The sequence below is a fragment of the Myotis myotis genome, unplaced genomic scaffold (assembly GCF_014108235.1).
Source record: "Myotis myotis isolate mMyoMyo1 unplaced genomic scaffold, mMyoMyo1.p scaffold_m19_p_3, whole genome shotgun sequence".
In the NCBI taxonomy this organism is placed as follows: Eukaryota; Metazoa; Chordata; class Mammalia; order Chiroptera; family Vespertilionidae; genus Myotis; species Myotis myotis.
The window spans coordinates 31,831,881-31,851,099 of NW_023416335.1; the positions used below are offsets into that span (position 1 = coordinate 31,831,881).

Sequence of the window (19,219 nt, forward strand, 5' to 3'; positions counted from 1 at the left end):
CTCCTCGGCAGGGGCAGCGGCGCCGTCGGGATCTAGGAGCTGCGCGCAGAGCGGGTCCCAGCGCCCTCCCCGCACACAAAGGCCCGCGCGCGTCCGGCGCCCGCGGCTGGGACCGAGCCCCTTCTGCCTGCTCCGCAGGCTGCGAGCCGCGAGGAGTGGGGAGGCCCCCCCCCCCGCGCTCTGGAGACATTCCTCGCTGCTCCGCGCTCCGGGACATGGAATCGCGTCGTCGCGGCGCCCGCGCGCTCGGGCCACTGCCCGTCCTCCTGGATCTATAGTGCGAGGCAGCCCCGCTCGGGACGCAGCGCCCGCCACCCGCGCCCCGTCGTTTCTCCGCCTTTGTGTCCCGGCCGCGCGCCCTCCCTGCCGTCCCGCGCCCGACATCCTGGAGTCGCACGGGAGCCGGCGGTTCGAGCTGGGTCCGGCGCGGCGACCCGGAGCCCCGAGCCCGCCGCGCCGCCGCGCCCCGCGTGTGCGCTCCAGCCTCTCGCCGTGAGGGCCCCCAGGGGAGCGCTCCTGGCGTCGGTGACCGCTGGAGCAGCTCAGCGCGCCCCAGATCTGCCTGCCGTCTCCCCTTTTCTGTCTGGAGAATTAGGGCTTCCGGCCCTCACCCCGCACCTCCGCGGTCCCGAGTGCGCGGAGCTGGGAGCGGCTTGGCCATGGCCGCGAGGAGGGACTCCGTGTGGAAGTACTGCTGGGGAGTTTTGATGGTTTTATGCAGAAGTGCGATTTCCAGATCGATAGTTTTAGAGCCCATCTATTGGAATTCCTCGAACTCCAAGTAAGTGGCGTCCGCGATCACCCTCGCCACCCCGGGTCTGCCGCGCCGCGCGGTCCCTACGAGAGAAAGGACGGGCCGCGGAGCCTCAGAGCCTATTTCTGGACCCTCGGCCCCCCCTCCCCACCCCCCAGATTCCCGTCTCCCATCCATACCACATCACACTGGGTATAGTCTCCTCGCTCGGCTTTCCAGTCGGAGCGCCAGCGCTCAGATGCTCCCTCCCCGCCTTCCTTCCCCGTGGAGCTCCGGGGGGTTACAAAGCTCCTGGCGGCTCTGTGCCACGTCCGCAAAGGTGTCCGATGGCAATTGGACCCCTTCTTTTCGAGGTTGGAGAACAGGGCCACAGACAGGGCTAGCAGGCGCACAGGGGCTGGCGAGCTCTGGAGAGAGGCGGGGATGCCGCGCCCCCGACGAGCGCCCGAGGACCGTGCGGCCTCGCGGGCGGGCCCCGGACAGTGGGGCGCACCCCGGAGAAGGGAGCCTGTGGCCCCCGGGCCGCCGGTAGCGCCCCGGAGCCTGAGCGCCTCGGAGGCGCGCCGCCTGCCCGAGAGCGCAGGGAGAGCTCGCCAGCTCCGCGGGAGAACTCCAGGGGCGAGCTCACTGCTCCCCGTCCCATGGAGGGGCCTTAGGGTTTTCCTGGAGATCCCTGCACGCCGGCCTCTCTCTTCTGTTCTAAACCAGTGGCCACGGACTCAGTGCGGTCCGATAGCTGGCTAGATTTTCAGGACGCTCGCTCCAAAAGCTTAAGGCCCTGCCCAGCCGACCTAGCGGAAGCCTTCAAGGCTGGGGCGCCTGGGCTGGAATGGGGTCCTTAGACCCGACTGGCTGTTATCAAACGGTGCAGCCAGGAGAAAGCCAGGCCTCGTGGAGATTAACTTTCAGTGTGAGCTACCAGAGTACGTTTAGAATTTAGAAAAGGCGATCCATCGCTAAATATCTCGCAACTACTCGTCTGTGCACTCAGTATTGCATATTACCTCATTCTCGGGATGCATTCTGAATCTTAGCCAAACATATTTTACAGAATCATGGAATTTCAGCCTTGGGAAAACGATGGAGGCATTGGCTGGTTCCTGGAGTAAGCGTTTGAGATCAGAAGCAAAATCAATGGCCTGATTGAAGTTGAGCAAGTTGGCCGTGGATTTAGGAGTAAAGGGATAGGGGGTTGATTTAGAAATCACATCTTAATTAAAGAATTATATCCACTCCTTTGAAAGTGGTCAATTTCAAATTCACCAACAGGCTAACCCAGAAATTCCCAAAGGCAAGGGCGAGGAACGTCACAGCACTGAATGAGATCAAACAAATTCATGCACGATGCTCGCTGGCACTTCGCAACACTGCTCACATTTAAAAGTTGCTTAATGCAACCCCCTTCCACGTAGCCTCATCTTATAAGGGCGTCTTTTTGTTGTTGTTCCTTAATGTAAGATACCGTATTTGCCGAGAAACTAGCGGCAGTAACATCTTTACGCTGACACGGAAGGGTGAGGCACCAGGTGGTGCCAGAAAGCGCCGGGCTCAGACCTGCTCACAGCAGCGGGTGTCCTCCGGGCGGGCCGGCGGGGAGCCCGGATGAGGCCAGCCAGTGCTCGCTTTGTGCCTACAGAGGTCACTCTAACATGCGCAATGCTCGGCGCCAGACCTTACCTCTTCCCCAGGCTGCCTGCGCCGCTCCTCTGTGCGCTTTCACTGATGTACAATCTTTGGGGGTTGATCCCCCGCCATCCTCATCGGGATTTAATATTTGTACTTAAATCTAGTTTAAAGAAATCCCCATTAACCCCTCCAGCGTTCAGCGCTCTCTCTCTCTCTCTCTCTCTCTCTCTCTCTCTCTCTCTCCATATATATATCTTTGCATTATTAGCTACTAGTTTGTGTGTATCTGGGAGGAGCATTAGCAATACCTACTTGGAAGAAAAATGTAGAGCAATAATTATTTCAATGTAAGGTAGACGTTAATATTTCTTTTCCTAATGTGTGTGGGGGTGACTGCTATTTACAGTCCTGGTGATTATTAGCATTAGTCTGTTTTTCCTAGCTGTGGTCACAGATGTAGAGACCTACCGGAGGCCTGCATTTCAGAGAAAGAAGCCAGCCTCCTTGCACTGCTGATGTTGCTGTTGGCTTGATTGCTCCAGTCCTCAAGAGTAGAATTTCTTTCATAGTTCTCATGATAATGGCTTGCCTGGGAGGACTGGGTAATTTGCCCCTGGAAAAGGTCTACTTAACAAAGTACGTAGCTCAATGCCAGCGTGAAAGGTCAGAAAGATTTCTTCCTGGAGGAGTGAATAAAAACCCCTCATGTCACGGGTTCATTTTATTTGGGGAAGTTGCATATTTATTTCCAGAGAAAAGTTGGTGGGTCAGTGTGATGTGGCGAAGAAGGCAATCAAATGCATTGAAGTTTCACATCAGTTCATATGAACTGGGGAACAACTCATTTGTAATGAAGCAACCATCAGTAATTAGATTTGTTTCATCCGGGGGTCAGCTTCTTTAGCAGGTGGTGGACATAGGGAGCATGCGGCAGCTGTTTGGATACAGAGTCCAGAAAATCCTTTGTAAATTCACTGTCTCCATAACTACTTGAATCACACTGTCTGCTGCTCCCGTCCCTGAAAGTGTATGCAGTAATGGAAAGAAGTTCTATATACTGAAACACTAGCCCTGTTTGATTATTAGCATTGCATCCATGTGCTCTAGTAAAGTTGGTTTAGTTCTAGACATTTAGGTTGTTTAAGCAGTTTGTGTGTGTGTGTGTGTGTGTGTGTGTGTGTTAACCTTGGAAGAGAATAGCAAAATCTGGCTTTTTCATTCATTTCTAGTTAACATTTCAGTAGGACAATTTTTTCCAAACATGATGTTCTTGCCAAAATAAAATAGTTATCTCTTAAAAAAAAATATTGATTTCACTTGAGAGGAAGCAAGTCTGTATTGGTATGGTATTCTAGAATGAATTACACCGACTTTGTTGAAAATTTCAGTTGAGCATTAATTTCTTATGTCTAGGGGTGCTATTTCCTATGCACCACATACTAGTTAGTTGACAAAGCATTTTGCTTTTCCCATGTCATTTTTCCTTACATAATACTAAATTCCTGATATTGATTGACTTGATAGAAAAGAATGGCCGGATAATATCCAGATAACCTATAATACATGGGCTCCATCACAGTCAGGCTCCGAATAAATACGGACCTGTCAGAGATTGATAAAATAAACTACAATGGATAGTGCTGTTTAAACAGCCCATTCAATACCATATATAAGCCAGCCTGCCTTCCATTGTGCCTGAAATTCTTATTTTTGTAGATAAACAAATGCACATTCAGCACTGATTGAATAGCCCCTTGAACTATGCTCCACAGTTTGCGTTTGGGTTAATCTTGTCGGTTTTAATATAGAGAGAAAAAAGCACAAAGCGCCAGGGGTGGAATTGTTAGTGCTTTCACATCCACATTCCTCACGTTTTGTCAGGATGATAAACTGTAGGTAATGGACTGTCGTCGTTCCACCGGACAACTGAGCCAGAGAGAGCACAAAGACAGAGCTAAAGCGATATCTCACAACATGCTTGGTAGCCTTCTTTCAGACGAGAAGAGAATTTATTTGGGAATCGGGTGTCTAGGGACTGCACTTTCTAACCTCAGCAATTATAGCTTCAGCCTCAGAAATGGGAGCTGAGGGTTAAGATGATTTGTTAAGCACTTGGTTCTAAATCTTCCACAAAGCATAGCTGTTGACACTTGTCCAACTGATGCAAAGAAATGCAAATGACTTCAACATCCCTAAATGTTTCTGACTCCTAGGCTGAAAGATGAGGACAGGTGAATTAGGCATCTTTTCCAGGCCAGCTAAAAAATAAAAAAATAAACAAAAAAATACAATAAAAAATACTACAGATTGGTATGGCTTCTCCACATGGAGTCAGCTGAAGAATAGTAATAATAGGTGTATTTTCAATTAATTACCATAAAACCTCTTCTCTGTAAATTTACTGAGATAAATCCTTTAGTTGGTGGATCACCACCATAATTTCCTTCAAATGGAGCAACTAAATCTTTGTACCTTGCCTTCTGCTGAAATGCACCAGGTAGCTCCCAGGAGGCTGATTCTGAACATCTACCTTAGAGCAGCATTTCCCAGCGTGTTCTCCTAAGAGGAAAAGATTTGAGACCCCAACCTGACTGCAGTGGTGTGTCATAGGAATGGGAGTGGCGGGGGAGGGAAAGACTAGACCCTCACCAAAAGAGAAAAAAAAGTCTTAAAGAGGGATATTCCTTTAGCACTTTATGAAAACTTTATTCTTAAACTCTCCCATTGCAAATTGGACAAAAAAAGAAGCGCTCTTCTTTAAGAAATAATGATGAAAATGGTACTCCTGCCTGCCTAATCGCTGCCTTCATTTGCTGCTGACATAAAGAGCCTGTTTTTCAGGTCACTTATCATACATCTACATAGATTTGCTTATGAGCTCACCCTTTGTGTGGAGGAGTAGAGCCTTAAATAGGAGTGTTCGACTGTTTAAAATATTTTGATTAAAATATGCAGAACCCATAGAACTATAAGCTTCTAGTTAGGAATTGGGTCTTTCAGGGAAGAGCCCCCCCCCCCCCACCTTTTTTTTTTTTTTTTTTTTTTTAAGGGGAGGAATTAGAATGGGGCTGGGAGAGGAATATAAGAAAAGCAAAGAAGGAAGGATAGCGAATGGGACAGTGTTCCGAACAGCTTGGAAAAACTCCTGTGGCTTCATTGTCTCTCTAAAGCCAAATAATACAAAGACATCAGCAATTCAGCCCTTCTCCCATGATGGAAAATGTAAACCGTTGACATGGCTCCCCTGTTTAACTTGTTTAATTCTCATTTTAAATTCAGTACTATACTAGCCGTGTGAACTCTGAAGATTTCTTTAGTAATCCATTTTGTAGTTCCGAATCAAAAACAAAGTGAAAGGGTCTGACACAATTTGCTTTTATTTTTAGGCAAATCAACCCTGGTCATAGTTAATAAGGGGATTACAACCCAGACTAGGTCTTTACAGATGTAATGTAAATCAAGGGCAGAGTATAAAGAAACTGATCCCTTTTGATTGAAGTATGGTAAAAAGGCATAGAGAAACTAGCAGCAGTAATCTGATTGTATGGCAATAAAACCACCATTTTCTGTCTTTCAGATAAAAATAATGTGGTAAATCCATGCAGTTCATAAGATGTAAAGGCAGATAAAGGGTGAAGCCATGGCAACATATAGATTAGCTTGATGTTGGAAATGACACGTCTCTGAAAAGGGTGTAGAAACGGAGGCCCTTGCTCCAGGCTGTTGCCTATTATGTGCGACCCACACAGACTTGGGAACTCGGATTAGAAAGTATGAAAGCCCTACTTGTGGCCTGGGATGGTGAAAGCAGGAAAGAAAAGCTGCTCAGTTCTTGCTCATTGGTGGCAGATAATATGGCAAAGGTAGATTTCATTGACTGCCTTTTTGAGAGATTGAGATTGGGGCTGATTAAAACTTCAGATCACTGCAGTTGTGAAGGCCTGCAAGGTTTTCCTTTTTAACTCCTGGCCTAACAGCGGCAGCCATTCTGTAGGATTAACTGCACTTGGCGGTCCCTGCCTTAATCTATTTGGGCTTCAGGCAGGGACATGCTGGCAGGGAACAGAGACCAGAGGGGAGAGGTACGGCTGGAGTTATCGCAAAAGAAAACAGAGACCTTTTGATTTCAGCCTTCTCCCAGACCCTGAGCCATCAAGTGCAGAGTGGGAGAAGAAAAGGTAAACATTATGTATTGTCCCTCTCCCTTAGCCAGAGAGCTCTTCTCTGAGTTTTGTCCTTCCCACCCTAGAAAAAAAAAAAATAATATATATATATATATATATATATATATATATATATATATATCAGATTACTACTGACTGGAATGAAAACTAAATTCCCCCTTTTATTGATTATATATATATAATATATATGTATATAATATATATAATATAATATATATAATATATATTGATATATATATATTTAGTTTTCATTCCAGTCAGTAGTAATCCGATGGGCTCTCTCTAGATGATATTTTACTCACAAATGCGAGTTTTAACCTTTGAGTCCAATGGGATAGGCACCCTTCATGTAAATAAAAGACTTGTAAACATGTTAGCGCTGCCCAGTTTTAACGTTAAATACAATAACAAAGTCGTCATGCTGTTGCATCTTAATTGCCCCCTGTACCGAGCAACCTTGTAAATAAGCTGTACTTTTGTGTTTGCCTTCCACACTTTCCATTTTGGTCATTAAACAAAATAAGCCATTGAAGCCGTGATTGGGTTACATGCAGAGTGACATCTGCAATTGGGTCAAGCCAGAAAGGAAATATTTGCTTTATTGCCTCCTCTTTGGCGTTGAAGAAAAGTTTCAGCAGTTCCTTAGGAGAGTCTGAACTCTTAAGACATTGACAATACTGAACGCTACAAACGCCCCCAGTGCCTTTCCTGGTGGAGTGGCTGGCTCATGGGGCTTCGGCGCTGTTTTCCTTACAGCTACATGGGGCCTTTCTAGACTAACACATTCTGTGAGTAGAAGATCTGTGAAGATCTTCATTAATCCCAAATATTCTATTTCAGACCCATTTCATTGATTTTATTGCTAATTCTCAGACAGCTGACTTGACCATCTGTCTTGGGCTGTAGATTTATTGCATTTGTTGCCTGTTTTTCTGTTCATTATTATGTGCCTGTCATAGATTACTAGTCAAACCATTTTTTTAAATGATTGCACATAGACCTGCCAAAGCCAAGGCCTACTGCTTTACCTTCCTCTCTAACTTAATTCAGTAATCCATATCCAAAGATCCATTGCGCTGGTCTGGATTCATCACACAGAAGGGACACCCCCTAATTTACAAGCTGGTCACATCCAAGCACCTTGCATTCTACATTTGACAATGATTGCTAATGGCCCATTCAGCTAAAGTATTTGCTTGTTAACAGGGAACAGAGCATGATAAATGTCCAGCAAGCTTGCGGCCTCCTTCAGCTTTTCAGTTGCAGACTGGTGCATATTTATGGCAGGCAGATGACAAAAGAAGAAGCTGAATTGCCCTGGCCCCCAGCTTTCTATGAGGACCAGGGTTAAAGTGATTAGAGAAATGATGCAGGAAAAAGCCCTGCCACTTGTTTAGTAACTAACCATCATCCCACGGCTAGGTTTGTCCTACCTGCTCTGAACATATTTCAGAAGTGTTACACGTAAGGATGGTCGAATCTGGCTCACCGGTAAAAAGAATAGGTGATCAATTATGAAATGTTTTCCGTGCCCACTGAATGCCAGGTAAACCTATTTCTGTTGCTCCCGCAGCAAATCAGCAGTGGCGCTTTATTTTCCTTTTCACATATAAATTCAAACATGTAATTCTAGTCCACAGCATTTTGTGACAGGTGAGTGCATGCTTGCTGTTTTCAAATAAATAACATAGCAGGAGAATGCTCCATTAAAGAAAAACAAGTTGTTTCTGCCCTTAGTAACTCTCTAAAGAAAACATAGAGAAACTTGGCAGTAGTGAAGTATTCATAGTTCGCTATTTTCTTTCTCTAAAGCAGGGATGGATAAACGCGCTGACTACACCCCGTAGTGGGCAGACATTCTGAACGCTGGGAATGGAACACTGGTGCTCTGCCTTGCTCTGAAAACTTTGCAGGCGCTGGAGATACTTCATGCTTTCTGTATGAAACTATTAAACAGTTCAGTTCATATTCTCCATTTAAGTTTGGTTGCATCCGATTTTGACTACAGGCCTTGTGTCATTCATCCAATACTTGCCAGTTCAGCACCTATAGCACCTGAGGCATTACTCTGTTATTTTTATGGACGGATTACTCCTCTATCACCCCAGAATAGGTACGAGTGCTACCCACCTTTTTTGAAACCGGAGTGTCAGTGTGTGTTTGTGATGGACAAAAACACGTGACTATAGACAGTCCTGGGCTTCTGCTTGTTCGGTAGGGGTGTACATTGGGGTGAGGGGGGTGCCACTCCCTGCCTTCTGCCTATTCCACTGTAGCTCCGCAGCCTGCACTCCCTGCAGGATACTAAGCTCTACGCAGCTCAGACTCTCTGACCTACAGGGCCAGGGTGTCTGAAATGTCGCCTCCAGCTTCTCGTCAGCCTCTCGTGTTCCAGCCTGGGAACCTGAGGCCCGGCGTGGTTTCACCACCGGATGAAATGCTTCTGAATCTGGCCTGGAAACATTTGCCCTGAGTACGAACTGCCATAATAGTGAGTGAGGCTGGGCCAATTATGTTCAAGGCCAGCTCAGAATGTTTATCAACCTGCAGAAGAGATTAGAACATGGCAGTTTTCAGTGAACTACCAGAACTTTATTTGGGGTACATCTTGGATGAAAACAAATATTCCCGAACCCCCCTTTGTCTGTGGGAAAATAGATCTTTATTATAATAAACTGTCCATAAAGTTCACAGTTTCCCTGGATGAGTGTCCTCTCGATGATGTAGCAGATCCAACATCATTTCTTTAAATGTTTTCTCTGTAATCCCACAGCAGTTTAGTTAAATACCCAGGGCATAGGAAGATCGGTATACACTGCACTGTCATGATTCACGCGCAAGTCTTAATCCCCTTTATCGCCACCCTCCCCATCCCTACAAGGCAGGGACAAGAATGGTTTAATTTCATCCTTATCTATGGGCTAGCATTGACATCCAGTAAGTATTGGTTGAATGAACAGACACAATCCAAATGTATGTTTATGGCTGCCTACTTTGTATTAATATATCACCTGCTACTGGAGCTCTATCTTTAGATCAAGGGCTCTAGTCTAGAACATTAAGGCTTCAGAATCACCTGGAGGGCTTGTTAAAACAGGACTGCTGCCCCCCTCCCCCGGGCCCCCCCTCGCCGAGTTCTGGATTCCTGAGGTCTGGATGGGACTTGAAACTTACATTTCTAACCAGCTCTCAGTTGATGCTGATGCTGGTCTGAGACCACACCTTGAGAACCTTTGCCTTTGAGCAAACTTTTTGGAAAACTATTCAACATTAGGTCATCGTCCTCTGAAAGGCTGTTTTAGGATCTCTGAAGAAATCTGTGGCCCTGCCTCACTGCTGTGTGCCCCCATTCTTGCCTCTTTGGAGACCATAAGGGATCATCTAGAGCAGGGGTGGGGAGCCTTTTTTCTAGCAAGGGGCCATTTGGGTATTTATAACGTCATTCGAGGGCCATACAAAATTATCAACTTGAAAATTAGCCTGCTATATTTGCTCAAACATTTCATTAACTCGCCCCTAAGGCCTTAGCAGGGCCAGACCAAATGATCTAGAATCTAGATCATTGACGGTGGATAATTCCTTGATTTATTCAACAAGTATTTATGAACTGTGAGGTCTATTACTACACTCTGAGAATACAAAGAACACTCTCTACCCTCAAAAGATTTACATCCTAAGGGGAGTGGAGGGAATCCTGGAGGGAGCAAAGGCATTTTGTGCTGTGGTGCCTGGGACTGTGTGCACTGGGGACACAGAGAAAGGCAATGGTGTTCATTCCGGAGAGGTGTCCAGAAAAGCAGCCCCAGGGAAGGGAAACTGAGTCTAGAGAGAAAGCCAGCATCTGAAAGCAAAATACACAGTAGATGTCTGCAATAAGCAACTCCAAGTAATAACATTTCAGCTATGGGAGCTGTGTGTCTATAAAGTGTACATGTGCAAACAACTACATTATTTTATCAGAGCATAACTCAAAGACAGAACCCACAAACGAAACAAATCGACCGTGTGTGGGATAGTGAACCCAATGCTTTTTCAGCTACCTTATTAATATGATAATTAGCAGTATCCTATTTCAAAAGGCTTGTGTTGATCATGGAAAGGTCAGGCAATTCAATTTAGCAAAGACAACCGGGTAAGTGCTCTTTTAGTTTAGATCAGAGTATATGCTTTTGGAATCTGGCTGTCTGAGCCCAATCCCAGTTTAGTTCATTTTTAGCTGTGAAACTTTGGAAGCAGTATTCCCTATGTGTCTCAGTTGTCCTGTCTCTAAAATGGGAATAATTATCTAATAGTACTGAATAAAAGAGTAATAAAGTTGTGGTCAGGATTTAAAGAGCTTATTTAGCTTTGTGCTTGCCACAATGAGCCAATATATGTCAGCTATTGTTAATTAAAATTAATTGAATATCTACTGTGTGCCTAGCTCTGGTTCCATTTGCCTTTCACATACAAACGCAGAATAAATAAAAGTAAAATGTTAATAAAAATTTTCACATGGCACTTTCACCTTTTATAGGCTCTGATGTTCCATTGTGGCTTTTTAGCTGCCAGACTTTTAAACATTCTTTAAGACTTTTCTGCTCTATGAAGCACCTTTTAATTTCCCTTCTACTACCAAAATTGGGTACTCTCTTTTGTGCTTTCTACCCCTGATGCTTTGTTGTGACATTCATAGCCCTGTGACATTCATAGCTCAACTTCACCAGAGAGGGAGGAGGGTCTGGGCAGAATTCACTTTGTGTGTTTTACTGCATGTACAGTAAGAGATTGGGTTGTTGAATAAAAACACATTCAGCCTGTAGGGAGGGCAGTGTAGCATTTAATATTAAAATGGTATTTCTTATTTAGAAACCTACTTACCTGGTGGGCATAGTATATTTTATTGAACAAGGTTGTATATAGCTTACTATGTGCCCGCTGCTGTTCTAATTGCTTGACCAATGCATTCAGCTGTCATAGTAACCATCTGAGTAGTACTTTTATGATTCCCATAGTGCCAGTGGGGAAACTGAGGCACAGATTGGTTAATTATCTTGCCCAAAGTCCTATAGCTAATAAGTGCTACAGTGTGCACGTGAACCTGATTACTCCGGTTCCAGAACCCTTCCTAATTCCCTGCCTCTCTTTCTTATGCTGTGGCATGGAATAAGTAGAAATTGTGTACTAAATTATGTGTTTGCTCCAAGCAGTACGCACAAGGTACATAAAAGGAAAGTTTTGGGTACAACTCTTTCCTTGTCCATCTTGACCTATAGTCTCTCTCTGGTGGGCATGCGATTCTAAATTGAACCTTTAAGTCTTTGACATAACAAGGTTGTGGCCAGTGGGGACTAGTTATGAAAGTGTATAATATTAATGCACTTAGAGGGTATCACTCCTTTAATATCTGCTTGTTTGTTCGCTGGGAGAAAAAGTCAGATTTCTTAGGAGAGTTGCATTTGGTTCTACGCGGAGTGTGTGTCAAGCTAAGGAGATAGTATGACATCTTTTTTAGAGTCTAGTCACAATTAAATGCCATTTTATTTTGGATTTTGGGAGCGGTGCCAGCTTCCAGCTTGTCAGAGCTGAGAAGACTCAAATCAAGCCCAGGCCTATTTCTACAGCAAACTGGGATTCTGGCGTCTTGCCTGTGGATTCATTCAGTATAGCCCATCTGGCTTTTGATGTTCGGCAAGTTTGGAGCAGTTTGTTTCAGGAAGCCGGGCGGCAAGTATTGGTGGGCCTGGGGTTCTCTTGACTCCGGATTGAGCCTCCCCGGATGGCATTTCCCTGGGACTTATCATCTGCTTATACCTATAGACCCAGCAGCCAGCAGGAGGGCCAAATCACCAGATCTTTATTTCTTTTAGAGAGCCCCAGGGCATCCTCTTATCTCCTCCTGTCCCAGTCCCTTCCTTTTAGTTCAGGAGCAGCTGAATACCTTAGTGGATTTAACTTTGGGGGTGTTTTGTTTTTTGGTCAAGGTAATGCCAGGCTGCTTGCGGTGACTGAGCAGGAAACATATTGTCCACAGGATTACAATGGCACATCGTTCATATGCTTCTAAGATACACAATTTTGGGGTAATCTTTAGGGAAGTCAGTAGTAACCCAATTGGTTTTATTCTTTTCACACATTAGCAGCGCAGACCTGGCTGTTGTGTGACCTGTCTGGCTTCTCTTCCCTCTTTCCCACTCTCTGGGCTGTCACCAGGCTATAGAAGGTGCAGGAAAATGTCTCCTGTCATATGCCCACCTCCCACCTATCCCTGACCCTGCTCTGGAGCCGGGAAGAAGGAAGTATTCAGGAGGCGGCTATAAAGCGATGATGCACAGCCTTGTAAATTGTGTTGCTAGCCTTATTATGCTTGGCTGGCAAGAAGAATCTCATCTTACATCAAGAGAAAACGAAAAGAATTTTGTCTCTTCTTAAACCTTACTTATCAAAGTATTCATTCTTTATTTACACTGACACCTATTGGCCTCCCATTCTATACCAGGCACTGGGAGGATAGGGGGCAGAGGTCCAAGGGTGAATGCAACAGGCTAAGTCCTAGAGGCACACTTCAGCTTGGAGAGCAGGCACTGGTCGCCTTTGGTGTGCCCACTCTTTCTTTCAGAGCCATTTGCCCCACCAAAGTTTCATTCACCCATAAAACATGGGTGAACTGTTTTTCTAAATAGGCAAGATTCTTTAAAATAAAAATAAAAAAGTGGTGATGGGAATGAAAGGGATGGGAGGGGTTGATAGAAAAGATACACCCAAATTCTAGGCTGTGATATAGCTTTGTGCTAAGACCTTAATTCCATTCCTTTGAGCTCTTAACATGCCAACCCATCCCTGGAATGACTTACGCATGCCTTTCATCTCTGTGATTTTCCCACTAGGGTAGATGGTCACATAGATCTCCACGCTTCTGTCTAAACCAACAGAGAACCGGCTGGAAATGCCCTTTAAATTTCTTTCTCTATGAAAGGCATTTTTCTTTCTGGGGCCTCACCTATAAATAACACGAGTTCCACCTTCCTTTATAGACTCTGGCTAAAAGCATGGGTTGGAACAAGACCGTGCAGGTGCAAGCAGCTTACAGTTGGGAAAGAAGCTTGTACTGTCTCTTGCCCTCTCAGGGTTGTGAAACACTTGTTTCGATAATGGAGCCAGCGTGGTCAAGCCAGCATGACCAAGGTTGGCCTTAGTGATTCACTCTCTCCTTCGTTTTCCCACTGCACAGTGTTGCATCCCAGGCATTGCATTCGAGTTCCTCAGTGCGACTTTACCTGACATTCATTCCACGTTCATGGCATGATTTTCTTTTTCGGGAAGTTTTGAAGGAGGGGGTGTTTTAGAGCCACGGGTCTCTGTGAACTGTGAAAAGAAAACAGTGATATCTGTGTATCACACTCTTAAAGTTTGACTCATAGATGAAGGTGCCTTTTTTTTTACCTCAGCTTGCGATAGGCTGTCCTATCGTGAATGGCAGGTTTTTATGACAGTGAAAATCGTGGTGTGGATAAAAGTGAAGTAATGACTTGGGTTATTTTCCTGCAAGAAAATGTAAGCTGTGAGAATATTACCTTTGAGGATTTAAAAATAAAATTTATTCTAGCCACCAGTGTTTTGAGCATTATATCACAAATAAAAGACAAGATTAACATCAGAAGGAGTCAGTTTTCATTCAATTGTGCAGCATTGTAGGCTGTGAAATTTAATCTTATTTTGACTTGTATGGTAATTGCAGAATGACAGAGGGAAATGGATTAAGTTTAAATAAAAGTATACACATCAGCTCGCACAGACTGTTAAATGCAAGTGGAGGTCACTGGGCCAAGAATGTATTGCAGATTAGAATTTTATAAGTAAAACTTTCCTGTGGACTAGTTGAATGCTTTTTTCGAGTACATGCACAGATGAAGAGGCACAAGTACTGTAGCGCCTCACCTTGAAGAGTTGCTAAACTGGTTTACGGGCCTATGGGCTCACAGTGCACTTGCATTCCTGTGCTTCTCATCTTTCCCTTTCTTGAAAAGATTTTGCTTGTCATTGGTGTGAAGTCTGAAATGCACACCCCTCCTCTTAGTTCTCGGATTTATAACACGTTAATGGTCCCAAATTGTATAGCCTGCTTTTATGCCCCTTTTCTTTTCCTTGAATACATCAGGTTCATGTTGCAGATAATATTTGTTTCAGAAAAGTGTGAAAGAAGGGGCACCTGTGAAAACAGACCCAGCACACATACACATTCGAATTAAGGCAGAAAATGTCCATTACAGCCTCCAGTTACTACCTTGTTCCTTGGAGGTTTAAAGCCACGGAGGAGGTAGTGGTACACTCGCTGGAAGTTTTAAGGTAATTATTTGTGGGATCTGGTAACCTAATTATTTGTGGGATCCCAAGCAGTGGGATCTGGTAACCTAATTCCGTATAAACCTGACACCCAATAGCTACACCGCACTATCTCTCTGGTTTCAGAATGTTTGTAAAGAAAATTGTCCTGATGTTAAAGTGCAAAAGGGGGCAGTAAAGTGCTATGCACAAAAAAGGAAAAAATTTTCCCCAAGTATTTCTTATGGCCGATATTGCCTAAGTCTTTTGGGGGGCCCTGTTTTTATGTATTCATTTATTTATTTTATAACAAACTCTCCTGTTTGGGGCTTTTAGAAAAAATCTTATTAAGCAGTAGCAGCAATCTAGCATTATATGAAAGTAATACAAGACTGAATATCCTGCCTGCTTATGAAATGTGCCCTCAAATTCACACACTCATGAACGTGTCCTTCTGCCACGGTGTTTCTATTCCCCAAGTGCATAGAGGGTTTCGGAAAGGAATCTTGGGCTTCTGTGTTGACCCTAGTCTATCTCCCTATAGACTGCAAGGCCCAAGTGCATGGTGAAGCTATGGGTCAAGGGTTTGGGCTTATCTAGAGCAGCGTGCATCTTTTGTCAGCAGGTAACTGGAAAGACCAGCCAGTGACAGCAAAGCAGCAGAGTGCTTTTCCTCATTCGGAATCTCAGACTCACCCAGTTTATGGACTGACTGCTCTTCCTCCCTGCAGCCTTTGGCATTTAAGTAAAATGAAAATCGAAAGCATTTTATGGGAAAAGTGCGTGTTTTCTAAAATGTGGTAAAAAGAAAGAACCTTGATTTGTGAATAATTCTACTTTATGATACGCTGTGATTTTTGGTACGTCAACTGCTAAGGTAAACCTGTCCCTAAAGTTCCTGAAGCTGGCATTCCGCGTCCCTACACTGTTAGCCAACTCCCAGATTGGTGCAGTTCAGTGATGAAGCTTAAATTCTGTCTATCCCATATGTTTTTTTTGGTGTTTGAATGAACTAGTACATTGCATAGTAGCTGTTACAACAGCTTTTGTGGACTCAAAAATGGATTGGTTAAATAGATCCCAATTCAGACTATAATAACTTTTTAAAAAATTTGATTTTAGAGAGGGAGGAAGGGAGAGAGAGAGAGAGAAATATATCAATTGGTTGCTTCCTGGTGGGGAATTGAACCTGCAACCTTCCAGTGCACAGGATGACGCTTCAACCAACTCCAGGTCTATAATGACTTTTTTCAGTTAAGCTTTCTAAGGAATTGCATCAAAAAAGTGAAAAGTCTACAGGCTTTAAATATTTTTAATGCTTATTTTAAAAGCCAGAGTTATGAAAGCTTGCTCAAGAAATGATAGAGTTTGTTCTTTGAAACTGTACAAAAATAATGTTCCAATCTGATCACAAAATCATGTAGTGTTTATTGCAGAAACTTTTGAAAAAAACCCAGACAGCTAAACATTAGAGTATAAAGCATATACTCTGATGATATCATTTTGAAATGAGAGGAAAACTAAAAGCAGTGCTCCACGAAAGAAGTAATTATTTACTTATGATTCCAGTTCTGCTTGGTAGTTCACTCCAGAGACAGATCGTCCCGAGTAGATCTGTCCCCACAATGTGCACATTGGCAGGACTGGCACTGGTCCTGTTACAGGATGGCGCTGGGTCTGAGCTGACACTTTTTAAATTAGGAACTCCATTGTCATGTGTGGTTGGAGGGGCTTTGCCTGATCCAATCATTTGTTAGGCCACAGACCCTGGCCATTCTGGTCAATGTCTTTATTTTCATCTCTTTTATTCTGCATCAGCTTTATATTTTTGCATTTGTTACAGCATTTTAATTTGCCCTTGCTCTTATGGTAGTTTGGCATATTTATTGCTTTCTTTAAAAAGACCCAGCTCTTTCATATTTCATGTCTATTTTCACAGACTTAGTATCAGGTTCAAAGGGGCCATTCAGTCATTTGGCTGTTCTTCTAGGTGAACCTCAAAGAAAAGTGGAAGAAGTCTTTGGATGGTTGTCCTGAGGTGAATGTGTTATGGTCAGAGCAAGGCAGGAGAGGGTAGGAGAGAAAAGAGAAAGGGAAAGAGGGCACCCGCGGGTGGCTGGGAAGTGCAATTGTGGTTCCACTACAGAGCTATCCCCAAGCATCTCAGCTCCTGGCTTCCCAGGCATCCTCTCGTTCCATCCAGCCAGGTTCAGAAGTCAATTGGGCAATCATGGCCTCCATCTGACTTATCCCGCGAGACCTGATAATGTAATACTGGTCAATAGAAGAACCCAGGCTTGAGATCACAACTTGTGATGTTCTGCTCTGTCCAAGAAAATTGTGTGTCACGATCCCTAAACTCCTAAGTGGCTGGTTTATGCTTTAAATGCATTGTGCTAGCTTTTTAAACAAGCATGGGTTCCTAGAGTGGATTTAAACTTTAAAGAATACCATGTCACACAATGTCTGTATTGTAAAAATAATTTCTCCAAAGATGAACATGAAGTTGAAATGTGTAATTTAGATTATTAGAGATCTAATTTAGATTATTAAATATTAATGTCTAATTTAGGTTATTAGATTGATTCAAAGTATTCCCCAGGGAAGAATTACAGTCTGGTTTTCAGAGTAACTTTTAAAAACTTGGATTAAGTTCAATAGGGAATCAGAAGATAAAAACATACATCAAATCATTTCATTTCGGGCAGGTTACATGTGGAACCCTACTTCGGGGGTCCATTTTATTCCACATTATACTGTCTCTATACTCTGTTTGATCTGAAGTCATCACATTTATTGTCTTGCTTGGGAATGATTCATTGGGGGGAAAAATACAGGAGTTGCCTATTTCTGCTCAGCCCGCCTCACTCTCAGAGCATCCCAAGGAAGCCCTTCCATGAGAAGCCATAGCACCAATGTCCGGGAAACAGTGCTGAGTCCCGGGTGTCCTGATGGGGAGGCAAATCCGGCTTCCCCCTCTCAGGAAGGCAGCAAGGTGACTGCTCTGCCCTTACGTAGCCTGGCTCAGAGAAGAAACTGGCCTGACAGTGTTCTCTCTCCTACGTAGCACATGAAGCACTATTGATCTTCTTTGTCCTTTGGCTTAATAAAAACAACCTCACCTGTGTGATACGTATTATAATATGGGGCTTTTCCTCTGTGCTCCTTCTGGTTACAAGATGAACATTATTTCATCACACAAAAAGAAATCTATATTTGACATCCACTCTGGATAGCCAGTTTAGTCACTTAAAATGAGCCAGTTGTCACCATCATAGTTGTTTTCGACACATCCTAGGTCAACAGAAGTGTATTATTGAATATTGCAAAATATTTGGGGAAGTTTCTTTTGGTTTTTGGTCACCTTTTGGCTCGTGGCCTCCTAGGGGAAGTCAGGGATACCAGATTGCTGCCCTCATGAGCTGTGGTCTCTGGTTCTCTTACCTCAGAAGCAGCCTCGGCTTTGGGCACAACCAACGTGATTGGCATGGAGCTAGACCAGTGGTTCTCAACCTTCCTAATGCCACGACTCTTTAATACAGTTCCTCATGTTGTGGTGACCCCCAACCATAAAATTATTTTCGTTGCTACTTCATAACTGTAATTTTGCTACTGTTATGAATCGTAATGTAAATATCTGATATGCAGGATGTATTTTCATTGTTACAAATTGAATATAATTAAAGCATAGTGATTAATCACAAAAACAATATGTAATTACATCTGAGTTTTCCGATGGTCTTAGGCGACCCCTGTGAAAGGGTCATTCGACCCCCAAAGGGGTCGCGACCCACACGTTGAGAACCGCTGAGCTAGACGGAGGTGCTCGCAAGCTTGGGTGCAGACTGATTTTCTCTTGATTTCTTTTAACTTTATGGCTTGGCTGTGAAAAGCTCAATTTAAGAAAAAAATTCATTTCACAAACCAGATTTATGCTTCAATGTAATGCCTTAAGAACCGAAAAGTGTGCAGAGAAAGGGGGCTTTTCCTGTTGTGCCTGGTGTTTGGCACAGGTGCATCCTCACCTGTTTTGCGTGTTGGGTACGTGTGCAGTGATTACATGAAGAGAATGTGATGTAAGGTGCTTTGATCAGTGCTTAGCACAGGGTAAGTGCTCAAAAGCAGCAGTGTTTTTGTTATTAGTGGTTCTGGAGGTGTTTAATTGCCTGGCAGTTTTAATAGAAAGCGATTGTAGAAGACTGCTCATACCCATAAATCCTTCCAGAGAGAACAGCTCTAAAACTCCATCTGCACGGCTCCTTGTTCTCCAGAAACATCACGCCTAGGATGCTGTCTCCTGGAAATCTCATCTCTGCTCGCAGCACACCCTTGTCCCAACTCTAGGTGGTCTGAA

General features: G+C 44.2%; 1 protein-coding gene across 2 annotated transcripts in view; it reads left to right on the forward strand.

Moving 5' to 3' along the window:
* Positions 1–283: 283 nt before the first annotated feature.
* The window catches only part of EFNB2 (ephrin B2), a 44,078-nt gene continuing 25,142 nt past the window's right edge, over positions 284–19,219 (forward strand). The window contains exon 1 of one of the 2 annotated variants that reach the window (XM_036297825.1): positions 284–781. In XM_036297825.1, coding sequence (XP_036153718.1) covers positions 660–781 — 122 coding nt within the window. In that variant the 5' untranslated portion in view covers positions 284–659. Of the gene's footprint in view, positions 782–14,752; positions 14,890–19,219 lie in introns of those variants that run through there. The other variant, XM_036297824.1, reaches the window with a different exon arrangement.